General features: G+C 41.9%; 2 protein-coding genes across 6 annotated transcripts in view; both read left to right on the forward strand.

The window, feature by feature from the left end:
* The first annotated feature begins 9,563 nt into the window (after positions 1-9,563).
* On the forward strand, positions 9,564-12,920 carry LOC136831293 (uncharacterized). Its single transcript, XM_067091414.1, has one exon. The coding sequence runs from the start codon at positions 9,967-9,969 to the stop codon at positions 12,640-12,642; it is 2,676 nt and encodes an 891-aa protein (XP_066947515.1). The 5' UTR covers positions 9,564-9,966; the 3' UTR covers positions 12,643-12,920.
* Positions 12,921-14,171: 1,251 nt separating this feature from the next.
* LOC136831295 (retinol dehydrogenase 13-like) overlaps positions 14,172-19,206 on the forward strand; it is a 19,176-nt gene continuing 14,141 nt past the window's right edge. Inside the window, exons 1-3 of one of the 5 annotated variants that reach the window (XM_067091420.1) lie at positions 14,172-14,218; positions 16,731-16,945; positions 18,823-18,915. In XM_067091420.1, coding sequence (XP_066947521.1) covers positions 16,774-16,945; positions 18,823-18,915 — 265 coding nt within the window. In that variant the 5' untranslated portion in view covers positions 14,172-14,218; positions 16,731-16,773. Of the gene's footprint in view, positions 14,301-14,793; positions 15,047-16,730; positions 16,946-18,822; positions 18,916-19,206 lie in introns of those variants that run through there. The other 4 variants (XM_067091416.1, XM_067091419.1, XM_067091417.1 and 1 more) reach the window with 4 other exon arrangements.

The following is a 19,206-nucleotide window of genomic DNA, read 5'->3' on the forward strand; positions in this document are numbered from 1 at the left end:
CGATCGAATAAGACAGATTTCACTGGTCCTTCACACAAGAAAATGCACTACACAGGACCTTCATAAACGGCCTTCCAGCCAATCACAGACTTAACATCTCAAAGCACTGACCGATTAAAAAAAGTAATTTATTTCTTGCCTGAAAATGCATGCCATTTATAGGTTTTTAAAACAGACTTTCGCCCTCATTTGATTTTAATTTACCAGCCGAAACAATTGTGCACTAAAATAAGACGGATTCACGCCAGTCACTGGTCTCTGTAGACAAATACCTGCGCTAATTAACTTCCAGCTTGATGAATACCACCAGATGTTAACGTAAAAGTTACGCAGAATTGCTAACACGGAAATGGTACTTACTAAAAAAATATTCGAAGAGGCTATCACCAAGAAAACAGCAGACGGCTTAGACTGGCGTTTCTCCATCATGGCTGCCGAAGGTTAACTGCTCAAGAAGAGTCACAAAACCAAGATTTTCTCTTGGCCAGTCAAAGACCTCTCCCAAGGAAAGAAACCATTTCTGTCGCCTTCTTTCATTGGCTGAAGCTTTAAGCTTTGGCCAATGGATGGAAGGCTTTCAAAGCGGTTTCTTCTTTGGCTTGGTGAGACTAATAAAAAAAATTTCCAAGTGATTTTCCTTTTTCTCTTGGGATCATTGTCACCTTAAGTTTCAAGTGAATATTCCTTGAACGAACAGATATAGAAAGAGACCTATAAAAGATTCATTGACAAGTGGATTCATTAACTAAAATAAAATGATAAAGGATATAAATGAGAAAGTTGGGGGGAGGGGGGGGCTGGATCAGGCGCCTGATAACCGAAAACGTGTCTGGGGATATTTCGTAAGTGAGAAAAATATTAAGTGTATATATCCTGAGTATTCTGTTGTGAACCAAGTGTCACAACAGTTTACCTATACATATATATACAGTATATATATATATATATATATATATATATATATATATATATATATATATATATATATATATATATATATATATGTATGTATGTATGTAATGTACATATATATGATAAACTTTATTGTTCTTAAAAATAATACAGTAATTATTATTACTATTATTATTATTATTATTATTATTATTATTATTACTATTATTAATTTCCCTTATAATTCTTCTCTCTACAACTTGAATATTGTCATTTACCAGTGTTTTGATTCTCTATACAACAGAGAAGGAAGTGAAACACGGGAGAGTAGCCCCTTAGAAATCAACGGCTGCCGATTTTTACTTCCTTCTCTGTTGTGTGGAGAATAAAAACTGCCGTATATAAGCTGCTGATGTGTCTCTTCTTGCTAGCGTGTGAACCGCGGCCAATGATTGTTCAATATTAAAGTTGTAGAGAAAAGAATTATAAGTAAAATTGATCAGACTCAATATAGAATTGAGTCGAGTGATACGGCCGTCCTTGATGATAATAATAATAATAATAATAATAATAATAATAATAATAATAATAATAATAATAATAATTATTAAGGTATTATTCTAAAAAAATAAAGTCTATTGGTATATAACATTATATATATACCGAATATATATATATATATATATATATATATATATATATATATATATATATATATATATATATATATATATATATATATATATATATATATGTGTGTGTGTCATAAACTGGCCCTTGGCTTGGTGAGAAAATTGAAACAAAATTATAATGATGCTGCCACGAAACCAAGAGAGCCCAGTTTATGAGCAAAAGGAAAAGTTATTTGAAAACTTACCTTAGATTTTCCTGGATTTACAATTGACTGGGGAAGGTCGCCATATGGGAATTTAGAATTCTTTTACAAATTTACAGGGATTTATTTACAGAAACTTAGCAAACAACAATGAGACACGACACAACATAATCACTAAGGGGCAGATTCAGTATAGGACACAGGGATCAATGATGCAATGAGTTGGCAACAAGCAAGTGGATTGAAAATGGGGCCAATCTGCAATACAATCAGTTCAATGATAATAATAACATTCAGTCTTGCCCTGATTACATGAAATAGTCTCAGATAATGCAAATGATGGAGCTCCAGGATGGGAGGATAATTCATGTGAACATTTGGGCCACAACAGAATTTGTTACTGACTGCGACCAGGAATTATCAGGATTTTGGTGGTAGACGAGATACTGAAGCATGGATTGCGATCGATCCGCGTGCCCCCTGAAAGACACGTTCTCAGTTAGGAATGATGGTATACACTAAAGGGGATGGAATCCCCCTATGAAATATCACCCAATACACGTTCTTAAATACAAAACATAACGTAGCCTAGAAGATGATTATAATGAAAGCAAGTAGGTACAATCTGAGAATCGGAGCAGCATAGGCTTTAACAATGAACACGTGATCGCACTCACACAAAGATAAAATTAACACTGATATAGCTTAACCTAAATAGCCCTTAAATTGCACTGGTGGAGGGATAATTGATGGTTATCAGGGGTCTTTACTTGAATTTAAGGTACGTAAATGGCAAGGCATGGGATATAGGCAGGATTCTAACAAAGGGAGAATTGCTTTGAGGAGGAAGAGGTTAAAGTTTAAAGAAATGGAATTTTAAGGAGTTTAAGTAAAAGGGGGAAGGGCTGGTCTTGACTACTTGCAACGTATGAACCTTTTATGATTGTTGTTGGCGCCTACAACTGTTCCAGTTGTTGTCGAGGCTAGTTCAACCAGCGGAGCGGGAAAACAATGCAGCACATCTGGTACAGGTGAAGTCGGAGCAGTCTCTGTCTGCTTTTCAAAAGCATGGCTTCTTCGAGCGTCTGGCATCGGGCCCACCCGTACCTGCAAGTATGTCAAGAGAACCAGCAAAAGGGCAGAGGAAAAGCACACTTATCATTATATGCCTACAGCTCAGAATTTTACCTGTTCCCTAGCGCTAAATGGCCCTTTTGGCCTCCCCTATCCCTACATGTCTCCCCATCGCGTGATCGGGGGGAAAGGGGGTTTGTATTGTTTGTTGGATCGCGCTATGTTAAGGGCGGGGGGCGTGTAAGGAGGCCTAGCTAACGGCTGTTGACTGGTTCAAGTAAGCTCGGTTGTGTTCGACGCCCGCCAAATTTCCCGAATCGATAGGCAGGAATAACAGATCATTTCAAAATTAAATAATTAAATCAAAGTTACAGGAAGGAGGGTGTTTATTCTTGACAATATATATATATATATATATATATATATATATATATATATATATATATATATATATATATATATATATATATATATATATATATATATATATATATATATATATACTGTATATAGCTATCTATCTATATATATATATATATATATATATATATATATATATATATATATATATATATATATATATATATATATATATATATATATATATATTATATAATTTATATATATATATATTTTTACGTTTTCCGTGGTTTTAGTTTGAAATATGCTCTGTGAGACAGGTAGCAACAATTTAAGGTGATTTTGCCTTGTGATTTTCGTGAATTTTGGAAAACGTAAAGAGGAAAACAAGGAAATTTCATATATGAGCATAGAATACAGTTTACTGAAATATTACGTAAAACACGTGGGCACATTTAAGTGTTGTTACATAAATGACCTTGAAATGCGGAAAGAAGACTCAAGTAGATTGAATTAAACTACAGAATTCCAGACACAGTCCGAGCTTCCACGATGGGATCCCTCTGAAATGGGGAAATGTACATTATACGCCAGTACTGAAAATAGACAAAGAATAATGAATTCGAAGCTGCACTGAGGTGCCGAGGTAATAAAGAATTAATACTGCGATGCAAGGCGCGCGGACGATGAATAGGAGATTTCTGGCTTTCTCCTTTAAGAAAATATTACGAGACAAAGCATGACTGAAATGGGGCTCTTCAGGGCACTTTACCTTAGCAGATTTTCCGAGGGCGTGTAGAAGGCAGTCCGTGGACGACTGGCGATTTCGGGGCAGGTTTCTTCCGTGGTGAGATGCAGGGCTTCCGTAAAGGGCAAGCGATGGGAACTCCTCCGAAACTCAAGCAATGGCGTGGGCTCGAGGAATACGGTTGAGGGCACGGGGAGAAGTATACTTTGGGAAGGGCCACGTGGTTGGATGCAAGAGACATCCCGGTGGGGCCAGGTGTTGAGACGTCTTCACAAGTTCACTCCATATCTTCCAGCCAGTGTGTCCGAGACCTCGTGGGCTTTGCTTTTTTTTTTTTTTTATCCCTCCTTTGGGGCAGAGTGCGCCCAACACAAATGCTTTGACTCATTACCTGCCCCGCAGAAGGGTTTGGCCTGTAGGAGGGCTTGCCCAAGCCAGATTACTTTGCCTCGAAAGGAAGATCTTTATCAAAAAATGGGGCGTAACTAATCTTTAAACCCCTGTTTTAAATTCGATAGACAGATGGTCCTGCTCGATCGGCCCGGCTGGCAGTAAATGAAACACGACAGAACAACTAACAACAACAAAGGGGAGGCAATTTGCTGAAAATTCTTGCTAATCATAATACCTCCCCATACAGATGATGTACATACTCCTTCGGGTGTGTACATGGGCATTCAGAATGAAGCGGCAAATGCTTTACGTTACTCTACATTTCTGCCTTGCAATGAACTTTACTCCTAAGGGTTTTATGAAGCTGAGACATTGCTGTATACATTGGGACATTTTTCGTTAACAGAACGCAAAGTGATTTAAACACTTGCAAAAGAATAATTACTTTAGATTTGGTTACCCACTGTAACTTTATAAAGTGACTCGGTGGTGTGAATTAATTAAGATTAGGACCACGTATAGCGGGCTATGGCCAACAAATGAAAAGAAATGGTTATTGTTCAAGAATTAAAATACACGGTTGCCAATTTTGGAGAAGATAAAGCATGCGGATTATTACAATCTGCCTTGAAGAGGCTGTGTAAATGAAAAACAGCGTTTACTTTTGTAATGACATCCCCTTTTAAGCGATACTGTAATGACTATACATATTCGCATTGATGGTTATCTTCGTTTTAACGTGCTTTGTAGCCGGCCCCGCAGTTTTGACGGCGTGTCACGGGTGAGAGTATTCGAGGTTTTAATTCGCTAACATAGCTTCGTAATTTTATCGTCCACTGCCTACTCAATGTTATGACGGGGCGAGCAGACAAAAGATGTGAGGTAGGACAAACAGAGATCTTGGAAGGAAATGGAAGGGAAAAGGGATAGCCTTAACAAGGAAAATTGCCAAGACATTACAGACAGAAACTTGACCGCATGAAAGCGGGACCACGTCCCCCTCAAACTTACAAAGGCATTTAAATCACAAGGGCAGAAGTTTATGACTCGTGATTCATTAAAATAAAGATAACTAAATGACTAAAAGAGAAAGTAAATGATATTGGCAGAAGAGCTAAGGGAAAGAGTGAGGTTTTATTGTGGTGGGCAGAAGAATTTATCGTCCTTTGCCTATAAGTGGCCGGACTATCCACTTCAGTCCCAGGGGCGAGGAAAAGTGCAGAGCGCGACTCCTTCAGGAGGGAGCTGACCACTCGGTGCCAGAGTATGGCGCAGGGGCGTGCCACTTCTCACTCTGTTATTCTTAATGATTTATACATTGTGTGGGAATGGTATCCCGTATTTAATTACTCTTGTGGGGATAATTTAAGTTAATAGAAGGTGATAGAGATAGAAGTTCCTGAGGAACGGAAGAAGATAGAGGAGGTCTGACATCCCCTTCTGGATTAGGAGTTGCCAAGACCTTCGAAAAATGAAATGGTAGGCACAGGTGCCGGGGGCTCTAGGCTCTTTGTAAACTTCTGGAAATTCCCACGCCCGTGGTAATTTTAAGCCTCGAAACCTTTCTTAGTGGGACAGTCGTCCTCGGCGGGAAGCGGGCCCGCGACCGGGAGGGCGGCGGGTACCACCTGGGCCTGCTGATGCGATGGCTGACGCAGAGTGTTCATGCAGGTTCTACCATGATCCGTCGCGGCTCGCCTTGGTTCATCAGCCAGTGAGATGGCGATCTGACTTACGGGTGCGTGGCGGCGGGCTGAGGCAGAGAGGGAGCGGTCGGGGGTGGCGTGGTGACTTTCGCAGGTAACGTTGACCAGCTCAGGCACGGGTTGCGAGGCCGCACCTGCCGTGAGGAAACTTCCGCGGTGGTCGGGAGGAACGTCTCTCTCCTGACCCGGCAACTGACGCGGTTTTGAGCCGGGGAAGGGTCCTGAGTTGGATCCGTGAATGGAAGATCGTGGCGGCTCAAGCGCTGGCACTAGAGGGCAGTCAGGCGCTATCAGAGGTTTCTTGGGCTCGTCGGTGGGGCCGGACGAGCTTAGCCTACTCCGGGAGCATGCAAGTGCACCGGCAGGGTGGCATCTCCTGAAGGGAGATTTGATTGGGAGCCCACAACTAGCACTGAGGCATGGCCGGGCACTGGGATTGGATCGGAGCGTCGAGGCCACTGTACGCGCCATTACTCAGAGTGGCACTGGTGAGACTGCACGTCCTCCTGTTGAGGGCGCCAGTCTTGACTGAGGAGAAAGCGGGGGGAGGGTGCTCGCGCCCGCGAATGGTCCCGGGAATGTGGACCCCTGGGTGTCATGATTTCGGTGGGGACTGAAAGTCCTGTCCCAGGATGACGTCATAGCCTCCGGGAGATGGCTTGCTGCAAGATTGCATTTTGGATTGGTGAGGTCTTGTGACTCTCAATTGGACCGTAGGGTATCCTTTTAAATTGATTTATTCCTCGATCGTGACGAGTTTTCATTTCTATTGGCGATGCTCCGTGGAACTCTGTCCCTTCGGATGAGGAGATTTGTGCGCCCGAGTCCTCGAATGCAGTGACTTCGGTAGCGCGGGCTGGCTACCTCGTAGAGAGCCACGTACTTGACCCGCGCTCGGCGGGGGCCTAATGACTGGGGATCTGTAGGCCAAAGAGTTGACGGTGAGATGTTACTTTATTGTGCGTGGGCATTTTGCCCATGCGGGAATAACCATAGACCTTGCGCGCCGTGCAAAGGTCTAGCTAAAGTCTTTCCAGCTGCCCCTGTGGAGAAGCGCGAAGCGGTGTTGTCGGTTTCCGGGAGAGAGAGAGAGCGGTTTCTTGTTCGGCTTTTATTGGAGAGACCACGTTTTCTTGCAATAGCGCGAAGACGGGGGCTTGCCAGTTTCCATTTTTGTGGGAAATTGGTTCTTCGGAGGGACGGGATTTATCTTCGCCCCATGGATCCTTCTTGAGGTGGTGGGTTTCCCCATATCTGCTATTCGGCAACACTCAAGTGAGTGTTGCTGGGAGCTTCCACTGGTGGCGGGCAGGGAGGCGTGGCGCAGGAAATGCTCAATTTAAACCGCTCAGTACCTCGGCGGTGTTAGTGGCTCCTCCGGAATCGGGCCATTTTGTCATGCCCGCTCAGATAGATGCGTAATCGGACCAAGTCTGGCCTGCTTCTCTGGGCTGCTCTCTCCGCGTCTCCTCCACCGCTTTCGGGGGTAATCTAAATGCATATACCGTAACTGCTTAGCGTCAAACTAATTTGATAATCTGCGGGAAGGCGTGGTAGGCGAGCCTTTCCTTGGGGTAGTGAGAACAAGGAGAGAGTTCATGCGGGAAGATCGCAGCACTCAGAACTCGTTCGGCCCTTTCAAGCCATACTTCAGGCTCGGACTCCGTCCATTTTGGCATGAGCAGTGACTTGGCTGAGGGCACTGTCGCGGCAGGGGCGGGAGTGGCAGGCTGTCGTTCTATGGAGCTCGGTAGAAGTGGCGGCTATTAAGCTCTCGATCTTCCATTCTCAGTTCATACTCCCTTTTCTCTTGGGCGATTCTGTCTCTCTCTCTCTCCTCACGTTCTTTATCCTTCTCCTGCTCTTGGGCAATTCTTGCCCTTTCTCTCTCCTCACGTTCTCTCTCCCTCTCTGCACGTTCTTTTTCCTCCCGTTGTTCTTGAACAATTCGTTCCCTCTCTCTCTCTTCACGTTCTCTTGCTCTCTCAGCCTTGGCATCGTCCACTCGCTCTTGAACCCATGCTCTCAGATCTTGCCCCGATAGTCCCATGTCATTGTGGACATGTAGAATTTAAGCTCTCGTTTTGTTGGGCTCTGGTATTAGCCATCTTGGAATAATGGTGTGGATACTATGTGAAAGGCTCTTTGTTAAGAATTGGATGTGTCTTGGAAAGAAGACGTGGTTGTTCTTGGCGAACGAAGTCTAATATGCGTCTCGGAGGCGTGTGGTTGGATTTTGTCGCATTTCAGGACTTGGCGGCTGGCGTGAAGTTAAGGAGTTGTTCTAACAGACTAGAATGATCAGTCACGTAAGGCAGATGTGTGTGAACTACACTATATAATGTCTCAAAAAGGACTTAATTTTGGGTTTCCGCAGGGAATGAAATTCGCCACGTGAGGCGTAAATTTTTATGAGTCTGAGGACTGGAATTTGGAGAAATTCTCGCCGCGTCGCGGCCGTAAATTTTAGGAGTCTCTGGGACTGGAGTTGGAGGAATTCTCGCCACGTGCGACGTAGAATTTTAGAAGTCTCTGAGGACTGGAATTTGGAGAAATTCTCGCCACGTGCGACGTAGAATTTTAGGAGTCTCTAAGGACTGGAATTTGGAGAAATTCTCGCCACGTACGACGTAGAATTTTAGGAGTCTCTGAGGACTGGAATTTGGAGAAATTCTCGCCACATCGCGACGTGGGGTACAGGAGTCTCTGGGACTGGAATTTGGAGAAATTCGCCCGCGTCTTGACGTTAAATTTTAGAAGGTCTCTGAGGACTGGAATTTGGAGAAACTCTCGCCACGTGCGACGTGGGAGCTTAGGAGTCTCTGAGGACTGGAATTTGGAGAAATTCTCGCCACGTGCGACGTAGAATTTTAGGAGTCTCTGAGGACTGGAATTTGGAGAAATTCTCGCCACGTGCGACGTAGAATTTTAGGAGTCTCTGAGGACTGGGATTTGGAGAAATTCTCGCCACGTGCGACGTAGAATTTTAGGAGTCTCTGAGGACTGGAATTTGGAGAAATTCTCGCCGATGCGGCGTAAATTTTAGGAGTCACTTAGGACTTGGAATTTGTGGAATTTGGAGGAATTCGTCACGTGCGGCGTGGGAATTTTAGGAGTCATAGGACTTGGAATTCACGATTAAGTCATAGGACTTGAAATTACTAACAGAAACCCAAAGAAAAATGTTTGCTGGGAATGAATGGGGAGAAAAAAAATGCCTGCGGGCATGGGCGGGGGTGGGGGGGTGCAGGTCGTTTGGCCAACACCGGAGGTATTTTTAGATTCTGGGTGAATGAACCCATATATTTATATACCGTCTGGGATTCCGGAGAATTTCCCAGTCGTCTGAGAGGATAACAGTACAACGGCCTAGTAATTTTCCCTATAAGCGGAGTTTAAATTTCGCTTTCCTAACACCTAACTCGAATTCTAACTACACTGAGAGAATTTCAGCAATGCAAGCTGACTTCGTCGTGTCCCACGTGGGAATTTTATTTGCGCCTAAATAACAGTTCGCTAATTCGAAATGCGAAGTAAAATTTATCACAGAGACCAGTCAGGCATCCAAAAATTATTCCACAATACAAAATTTATCGTCAGTAAACTTGAGGCAAAAGAGAAGAGACTTACCTATGAAAAACCGAGGAGAATATTGGACTGGAAAAAAATGATTTCGGTTGAGGTAAAGAGAGTGTTGCTAATTTTCTACCAGCATTCCTGTGACGATCCTGTAGAAGGAAGGACTTCAGTCAGAAGCTCCAGGCTCCGGGAGCAAGAATCCTTCTTCATCCAAACACTAGGAGGAAGAAGAAGAAGATGAAGAAGCAGGCTTCGGAGCCGAGCCAGGAACGGGGCGCTCCGAAGCCCTTGCTGGAGCCTTCCTCGGATCGAAAAAAGCCACTCGTCAGTTTTAGAAACTAGGATTAGTGACAGCTGATGTATTTGGGTAACATTTCATAATGCTTGCTTTACTATACGTAGCATTTTGTGCACTATCATTTGTGGCCTGTGGCTTGTTAAACTCAATTGTTGAGGACCTAAGGATGCCCTTTTGGGCTGAAGGACCTTTGAGTGGTTCACAGGATTTATATTTTATGAATGTGGAATCTGTTAATCCAGGACAAGTGGAAGAACAGAACTTTTGGACGCCGGCCGTTGCCGTTGCCATCACTTGTGTGGGTGTGGCTTTGGTGGCTGGCCTGGTGGTGGCTGCTTATAAGATATACAAACGACATGGGAAACACGTTCACGGACTGGAAGATCTGAAGAGGCAAAGGACTGAAGTGGCCGGACTGAAAGATCATCTGGAAACGGAAGAAAACGGAATTGTTGAGAAGGAGAAAGAGCTGGAGAAGATGAACCAAGATCTCCAATTGTTGAGACAACGGGAAGGGCGATTGGACGCTGAAAAGAAGAGGCTGGAAGAAATTCTGGAAAGAAGTAAAATCCAGTTAAGTGAAATGGAACGTCTCTTGAACGGAGCTAAGGAGGAGAACGAATCTCTACAGAATCAAATTGTGGAGAAAGATCTTTTGATTGGAAGGAACGCAGAGGAAAGAAGAGAAATAAAAAGTTATTTTGAAGAGGAGAGGAAAACTAAAGGCAGAGAAATCGAGATTTTGGAGCAAGGAAGGGATCTTCTAATAGCTGAACAGAGGAGGTTAGAAGAGAGTTTGGTACAGGCTTTAGAGAGCGAAAAAAGACTTGAAAGGTTAAACAGGGAACTGATGGTGGAAGTAACGTCTCTGGAAAATCGCGTCGACGAGAAAAACAAGTTGCTGATGGAGAGAGAGGACGATGAAAAAGAGATACGAAATATTTTCCAGGAGACGATGGTGAAGGAGAGAGACCTGGAAAGCGCTCTGGAGGAGGTAACTGAGCTCGACTTTAGATTGAAAGAAGCTGAAGCCGCCAATCAGGAGTTGGTTTCATACAATGAATGTTTCAAGAGGGAGAATGACCACTTGCGAGAAACCTTAGCTGAGAGAGAGGGGAAGGTCGACTATCTGAAGAATTTGAAGGAAGCTTCAGTGCAAGAAGTAGCTGGTCTACGAGAGAGTAATTGCAACCTACAGCAACAATTTGAAAAGATTAAGGAAGACACAGCTCAGAAAGACAGGGAAATAAATTCACTGAAAAATTCTTTAGAAAATGAAAAGATGGAGAAAAAAATTTTGAATGAGGAAGTTCAGCAGATGAGAAACTGGGTGGCTGAGCTAGGTGGTCAAAATGTGCAGAAGGAAGAGGATTTGGCTAACAAGGATCAGGAAATAAATTCACTGAAAAATTCTTTAGAAAATGAGAAGCAGGAGAACAGAATTCTGAGCGCAGAAGTTCAGCTGATGAGAAACTGGGTAGCTGAACTAGGAGGTCGAAATGCGAAGAAAGAAGAGGATTTGGCTAACAAGGATCAGGAAATAAATTCACTAAAAATTTCTTTAGAAAATGAAAAGATGGAGAACAGAATTCTGAATGAAGAAGTTCAGCAGATGAAAAACTGGGTAGCTGAACTAGGAGGTCAAAATGTGAAGAAAGAAGAGTATTTGGCTAGCAATGATCAGGAAATAAATTCACTGAAAAATTCTTTAGAAAATGCAAAGCAGGAGAACAGAATTCTGAGCGAAGAAGTTCAGCAGATGAGAAACTGGGTAGCTGAACTAGGAGGTCAAAATGCGAGGAAAGAAGAGGATTTGGCTAACAAGGATCAGGAAATAAATTCACTGAAAAATTCTTTAGAAAATGAAAAGCAGGAGAAAAGAATTCTGAGCGAAGAAGTTCAGCAGATGAGAAACTGGGTAGCTGAACTAGGAGGTCAAGATGCGGAGAAAGAAGAGGATTTGGCTAACAAGGATCAGGAAATAGATTCACTGAAAAATTCTTTAGAAAATGAAAAGCAGGTGAACAGAATTCTGAGCGAAGAAGTTCAGCTGATGAGAAACTGGGTGGCTGAACTTGGAGGTCAAAATGCAAAGAAAGAAGAGGATTTGGCTAACAAGGATCAGGAAATAAATTCACTAAAAAATTCCTTAGAAAATGAAAAGCAGGAGAACAGAATTCTGAATGAAGAAGTTCAGCAAATGAGAAACTGGGTAGCTGAACTAGGAGGTCAAAATGCCAAGAAGGAAGAGGAGTTATTTAATAAAGAACAGGATATAAATTCGCTGAAGAATTCTTTAATAAAAGGAGAAGAAAAGAAAAGAATTCTGAAAAAAGAAGTTCAGCTGATGAGAAACTGGGGAGCTGAAGTAGAAGGTGAAAAGGCCGACATAAAGTTAGAATTAGCTCAGAGGAACCAGGAAATAACTTTACTGGAGAATTACTTAGAAAATGAAGGAGAGAAGAACAAAATAATGAATGAAGAACTTGAGAAGACGAAAAAGTGGCTGGCTGAATTAGAAGGCATAAATTCAAATGTTAAAGACGAACTGAACCAAAAAGATAAAGTGATAACTTCAATGGCTAATGCTCTAGAAAGCGAGAAGGAAATAAATAAAAAATTGAGGAAAAAAATAGAGAAGCAGCTCGAAAAGCTGAATCGCATCGTAGCATTGACGCTAACCATGGATGGCAACAAAGGGTCATTGCCTTCCGCCAAAGTTGAAGACAGTGAGAAACCTTTAAGTGATGCAGAATAGAAGGAATTTAACGAAGAAGGATGATGGCAGAAGGAGGGCTACTTTTCGACCAGGAGGGAACAACAGTGACTGGTAGTTTGTCCCAGAGGACTTGGATCAAGAGCCAACTGTTGAGCCTGGAGTGTTTCCCCAGGTGAGGCAACTGTCCCCCCGAGACAGCTACCTCTCTGGGCAAGCACTTTTGGCCAACAGCTGGTATCCCTAAGGGCTCTCTTGGACCAAGAGTTGACTGTTGGGCCTGGAGTGTTTCCCTAGGTGAGGCAACTGTCCCCCCCAGACAGCTACCTCTCTGGGCAAGCACTTTTGGCCAGCAACTGGTAGCCCTAGGGCTCTCTTGGACCAAGAGTTGACTGTTGAGCCTGGAGTGTTTCCCCAGGTGAGGCAACTGTCCCCCCCAGACAGCTACCTCTCTGGGCAAGCACTTTTGGCCAGCAGCTGGTAGCCCTAGGGCTCTCTTGGACCAAGAATTGTCTGTTGAGCCTGGAGTGTTTCCCAGGTGAGGCAACTGTCCCCCCAGACAGCTACCTCTCTGGGCAAGCACTTTTGGCCAGCAGCTGGTAGCCCTAGGGCTTTCTTGGACCAAGAGTTGACTGTTGAGCCTGGAGTGTTTCCCCAGGTGAGGCAACTGTCCCCCCAGACAGCTACCTCTCTGGGTAAGCACTTTTGGCCAGCAGCTGGTAGCCCTAGGGCTCTCTTGGACCAAGAGTTGACTGTTGAGCCTGGAGTGTTTCCCCAGGTGAGGCAACTATCCCCCCCAGACAGCTACCTCTCTGGGCAAGCACTTTTGGCCAACAGCTGGTGGTCCAAGAGCTCTCTTAGGCCAAGTCGACTGTTGAGCCTGGAGTGTTTCCCCAGGTGAGGCAACTGTCGCCCCAGACGGCTGCCTCTCGAGGCAAACACTTTTAGCCAACAGCTGGTGGCTCAAGGGCTGCCCACAATGTCTCTTCAGAGGCACTCTTGGGCTAAGAGTCAACTGTTGAGACTGGAGTGTTTCCCCAGGTGAGTCAAGTGTTCCCCAAACAGTTACCTCCCTGGGGAAACACTCCAGGCCCAACAATTGACTCTTGGCACAAGAGTGCTTCTGAAGAAGCATTGTGGGAGTCCCTGGGCCACCAGCTGTTGGTCAAAATTGTTTGCCAAGGGAGGTAACTGTTTAGGGGGGACAGTTGCCTCACCTGGGGAAACACCTGTGGCTGAGATATCCAGTCGCTTGTATCCCAACCTTTGTTCCCAAAGACTCCATTATCAAACTTGCATGACCGCCGTCGAGAACAATATGAGTTGCCAACGAAGAAATCCTCGACAAATTAATGCGACTAAAACGCGAGAGCATGAGATTCGTCTCTTTCGTCGGAAGTGAATTGAGAGTGTGTCCGCATGTTGAAAAAAAAAAAAACACACTTCCCCTTCAGAGCTAAAGATGGGAAGGAAAAGAAGGAAAAGAGTTATTCATATCTCTCGAAAAATCTGCTTAACTGGCAACAGAACATCCCGGGCTGCTGGGAGCAAGGAGGCTGTGTAAACTGTCTCAGTCTAAGAGCTCCACCAGAGGGAGAGGGACATAGTACTACTGGGAGTTACTGCTCATACACTTGTCGATTAAATCAGAATTTTTGTGCCTTTGATATACACTAGATCTGCCTGAGTGAGGGAATCACGTAAGAAAGAGAATAGATGCCGCAGAAGTAATGGCGAAATATACTAAAATTTCATAATTTACCTCACTCGAAGAGATAAACACACACTCTCTCTCTCTCTCTCTCTCTCTCTCTCTCTCTCTCTCTCTCTCTCTCTCTCTCTCTCGTGGAAGAAGAAAAGTGTGTGGATTGATACGAGGAAGATGGTGTCAGTGACGTGTTCATAAATTACGATGCAATTTTGAGTTGAATTGAAGACTAAAGTTGAAAAATTTATGTTCGCACGATGTAGACCTAAGTTATTCTTCATTGCACGATGTAGACTTAAGTTATTATACTTAAAACGGAGGATTTGAAGAAGTAGAAAATTCCTTTGTACTGGGCGGAGAGAGAGAGAGAGAGAGAGAGAGAGAGAGAGAGAGAGAGAGAGAGAGAGAGAGACCTTGAAAGTGCTTGATCAACGGACCATTTACTGTCAACAATAAAAAGTGAGATAACAACATGCGCATGTCAGAGTGAGGGTAGGGAGTTGGGGCTTGGGGGTAGTGGGCGTGAATCATTAAACAGGAGAGAGAGAGAGAGAGAGAGAACCTTACTCAAAAGGCGTATCATGCGTCTAGCGCTGTGTTGTATTCTGCGCAAGGAAAATTAGCCGTAAGTCAACAGCTGTAATAAGAAGAAATTGGGAATAGCTGTTGCATTATTTTGATGTGAAACCACCTTTTTGATTATGGTCTATTGGTGTTATACAAGTATACACATTCAGTGTAAGTGTATGAAGTGGTATATATTGTTGAAATGATACTGCAATGGATATTTATCCACAATTCAGCAGTTAAAGAGTACGGATATAGCACATACGATTGTGTTGGTTTTGCTATGGAACCAGCTGCTGTTAGTGTAACAACTGTGTTATATATATATATATATATATATATATATATATATATATATATATATATATAAGATACCAGTGATTTGGCCAGCGTCATCAGACGTGGAGTGAGTTGGCAGAATTGATCGCCAACGCTTTAGCTTAATGTCATCAAATCTAGTCACGCTGAACAGGATATTACTGATTTGAACGTTCGACAGTTGACCTTCCTCTTCAGAGATCTTGAGATTTCAATGAGATATCTTTGTGATACATCACGAGGGAAAAAAAAGATTTGTTAAAGAAATTCATAAAAAATAAGATGATAAAAAGTTGGTTACAGACATGCATACACACACACATATATATATGTATATGTATATATATAGTATACATGTATATATATACATATATATGTAATTTATGTATGTATATATTATATATACACATATGTGTATATATATTACACACATATATGTATATACATATATATATGTGTGTATACATATCGATATATGTGTATAAATACATATATACATTTTACATATATATACATACATAAAATATCCAATACAGCCCCCTCCTTCTGTTTCTTGAAAATATAAATAAACTACGAAAGTACTTGTTCAACGTCCCGGTTTTCACTCATCTTCCAACTTGGACTTAGTGATATATACAATATATATACACAGACACACACACACACATATATATATATATATATATATATATATACGTATATATGTGTGTTTGTGTATTTATATATATATATATATATATATATATATATATATATATATATATATATATATATATGTATTTATACACATATATTTATGTATACATATATACATGTAAAATATATACATGTGTATATACAGTACATACATATATATATATGTATATGTATGTATGTATGCTTGTATGTAACCAGTAATTTTATTCCCTGTGTTACTTCTGTCTTATACTGTATACCACCTTCACATCATGGACCATATTTTATCATCTTATTTTTTGTGAGTTTCTTTAACAAATCTTTTTCTTTCTTTGTTGATGTATCACCTGATATCTCAGTGAAATCTCATGACCTCTGAAGAGGAAGGTCAACTGTCGAAAGTTTATATCAGTAATATCCTGTTCAGTCCGACTAGATTTGATGAGATTAAGCTCAAGAGTTGGCGATCAATTTTGTCAACTCACTCCACGTCTGACGAATAGGGTTCATTTTCTGGATAATAATAATAATAATAATAATAATAATAATAATAATAATAATAATAATAAAATCCTCAGTGGTGTAAGCGCAAATATATATATTAAGGAATATGTATACATGCGAGAGCTTTGGAGAACCTGCTCGATTCTCCTTCTCAAATGAGAAGGAGAATTGAGCAGGGTCTCGAAAGCTCTCGTTTTATATATATTTGTGATATATATATATTTGCGCTTACACCACTGTGGATTTCTTCACCATTTGGGTGACTGATGCTGTTGTGAGATCTTTATGAATAATACATAATAAATAATAATAATAATAATAATAATAATAATAATAATAACAATCTGAACCATTCCAGCTACCATTTCAACTCAGTCCCAGCCAATCCAACGAGAACAGTCATGGACATTTCGTGGACCGGATACGCCACTTTGGCCGCAATCCTCGCCCCGGCCTTCCTATTTCTCGTAATCTACATCCGAGGAATCAATTACCGTCGGAAAGCCCCAATGGCTAACTTGGACCACGTCAGGATGGAAGGCAAGACTGTTATCATAACGGGAGCATCGGCAGGTAATGACTTAGTCCCTGTAAAACTCTCTGTAATGCTCCCAAGAAAAGGAAGGACAGTGATCACCACTACATTAGCACTTAAAACTACTGGAGCCGTAGTGGGCTAGTGTCGTCAGTGCACCTCATGCGGTGCACTGCAGGCTTTACTTTAGGTTCTTTGCAGCGTCCCTTCCTTAGTGACCTAACTGCAACCCCTTTCATTCCTTTTACTGTACTCCTCCACCCCCTCCTAATAATTGATTCTTAGTGCAACTGCGAGGTTTTTTTCCTGTTGCATCTTTCAAACCTTTTTACTCTCAACTTCCGTTTCAGCACTGAATGACCTCATAGGCTCCAGAGCTTGGCCTTTGGCCTAAATTCTATATTCCACTCTATTCTATATTATCTTAAAACTGCTGGATGTGAAAGAACTCCCTGGGCAGAAAAATGTCCAAGCCACTAACAGCTTCATACATTCACACAAAAGGTTCATCTTTTCATTCACGGTACCTTTCACTTTTATATCACATACTGTCTCCCTCATGTCCTGCATACTCTGGCCCCTTTCTTTCTTATACCACTTTCACTCCATCCATTATCCCTTTCAAGGTCTTCCTCCCAGCACTTTCTAAATGTGTCTGATCCTTCATTTCACTTACACTAACCCTTTTACCACCATTTTCATTCTTTCTTTCTTTCTTCTTTAAAATCTTCGGCTGAAAACACTTATGGGCAGTCTCAACAGACTGTAATAAACCCAAAAGGGCTCCAAAGGGAAATCAGCCTGCAGAAAGAGAGAGAGAGAGAGAGAGAGAGAGAGAGAGAGAGAGAGAGAGAGAGAGAGAGAGGAGAGAGAAGGTATGGGAAAAGGTGATAAATAAATAAATATATGGGAATTAGAAATAAAATAATTATACCTGAAATTCAGGAGACATCAGCAGAGAAAGGGAATGATTTTGCTCCTCGCTTAAATATTTAGAGATCAGAAGACTCCACAACTGCACTAGGCAAACTATTCCACATTTTAGCTGTAGCCAAGACAAAACTCCTAGCATACTGAGCAGTATTAAACCTGATGCTAGAAAACGACACAGTTTGCAGCAGCAGCAGCAGCCTGCCTGCTATACAGCAAATACCAAGTCAACAGGTCATCTTTCATCTGTATTCAACATCCACATTTTAGTTACACAGAGGAGTTGGTTCAACAGTCCCTTCATACATTCCAACCTTGGCTTCCACAGACACTCCACTCACCTATCCTGGAACTCAGTTCTCATCTCATTCTGCCAGTATCCGAAATGTTCACTCTCAAATATCTATCTATCTATCTATATATTATATATATATATATATATATATATATATATATATATATATATATATATATATATATATATATCTATCTATATAACAGCAGTGCCACGAAGGATAGTGACACAACGGAGAGGTGCTAGGCCTTTGGACTTACTGCCCTTTACTTAGTAGTAAGTCAAAAGGCCTAGCACCACTCCGTTGTTTCGCTCTCCTTCGTGGCATTGCCTTTTCAATATTTATATATTCATCACGTTCCATATTTTCATGATTCAGTTATACATATATATGTATATATAAATGCATATATATAAATATAATTTCCTTAATGAAATCTTAAGTATCTGTATTTCACCTTAATCTATGTCGCACGTAGACAGGAATGTTTTGTAGTATCACACTCTTACAGCAATGTAACGTTATCAGTAATTCAGCTTGTTTTAGGGGTTCCAAACGCTTATCCATGCCTATTCTTTAAGAAACGATCAGAGAGAGAGAGAGAGAGAGAGAGAGAGAGAGAGAGAGAGAGAGAGAGAATATGATACTCCCGAGGAACTGACATATTATCTCCTCTTCTCTTTCCTCAGGCATAGGAAAGGAGACAGCGAGAGATTTGGCAAGAAAAGGAGCGAGGTTGATATTAGGCTGCAGAAACATTCCAAAGGCCACGAAAGTTGCAGGTGAGAATACTCAGTTATTATCATTATTAGAGGGGCCTTCCTGACAAAATTGTGAATAATGGTATCATGTCCTTATTGTCATTACAAGCATTCGTTTGGTACAGTAGGGCACAGTCAAGAGTCAGCTGGGTTTCTTGTTATCATATCACCCAGATACCTCTTACACTAATCTCTGCTTGTCATTCACAACGTGTAATTATTCGAATGTACTGCAATCACTCATCAATACGCCATTCTGTTACTTACTTGGTGTCTTCAAAGCACAAACGCAAACAGTTTTGGTACACTTTA

The sequence above is a fragment of the Macrobrachium rosenbergii genome, chromosome 48 (assembly GCF_040412425.1).
Source record: "Macrobrachium rosenbergii isolate ZJJX-2024 chromosome 48, ASM4041242v1, whole genome shotgun sequence".
NCBI lineage: Eukaryota > Metazoa > Arthropoda > Malacostraca > Decapoda > Palaemonidae > Macrobrachium > Macrobrachium rosenbergii.

Bases quoted from the DNA above. Each gene is read 5' to 3' on its own strand.
- LOC136831293 (XM_067091414.1), top strand. From the start codon at position 9,967: ATGCTTGCTTTACTATACGTAGCATTTTGTGCACTATCATTTGTGGCC.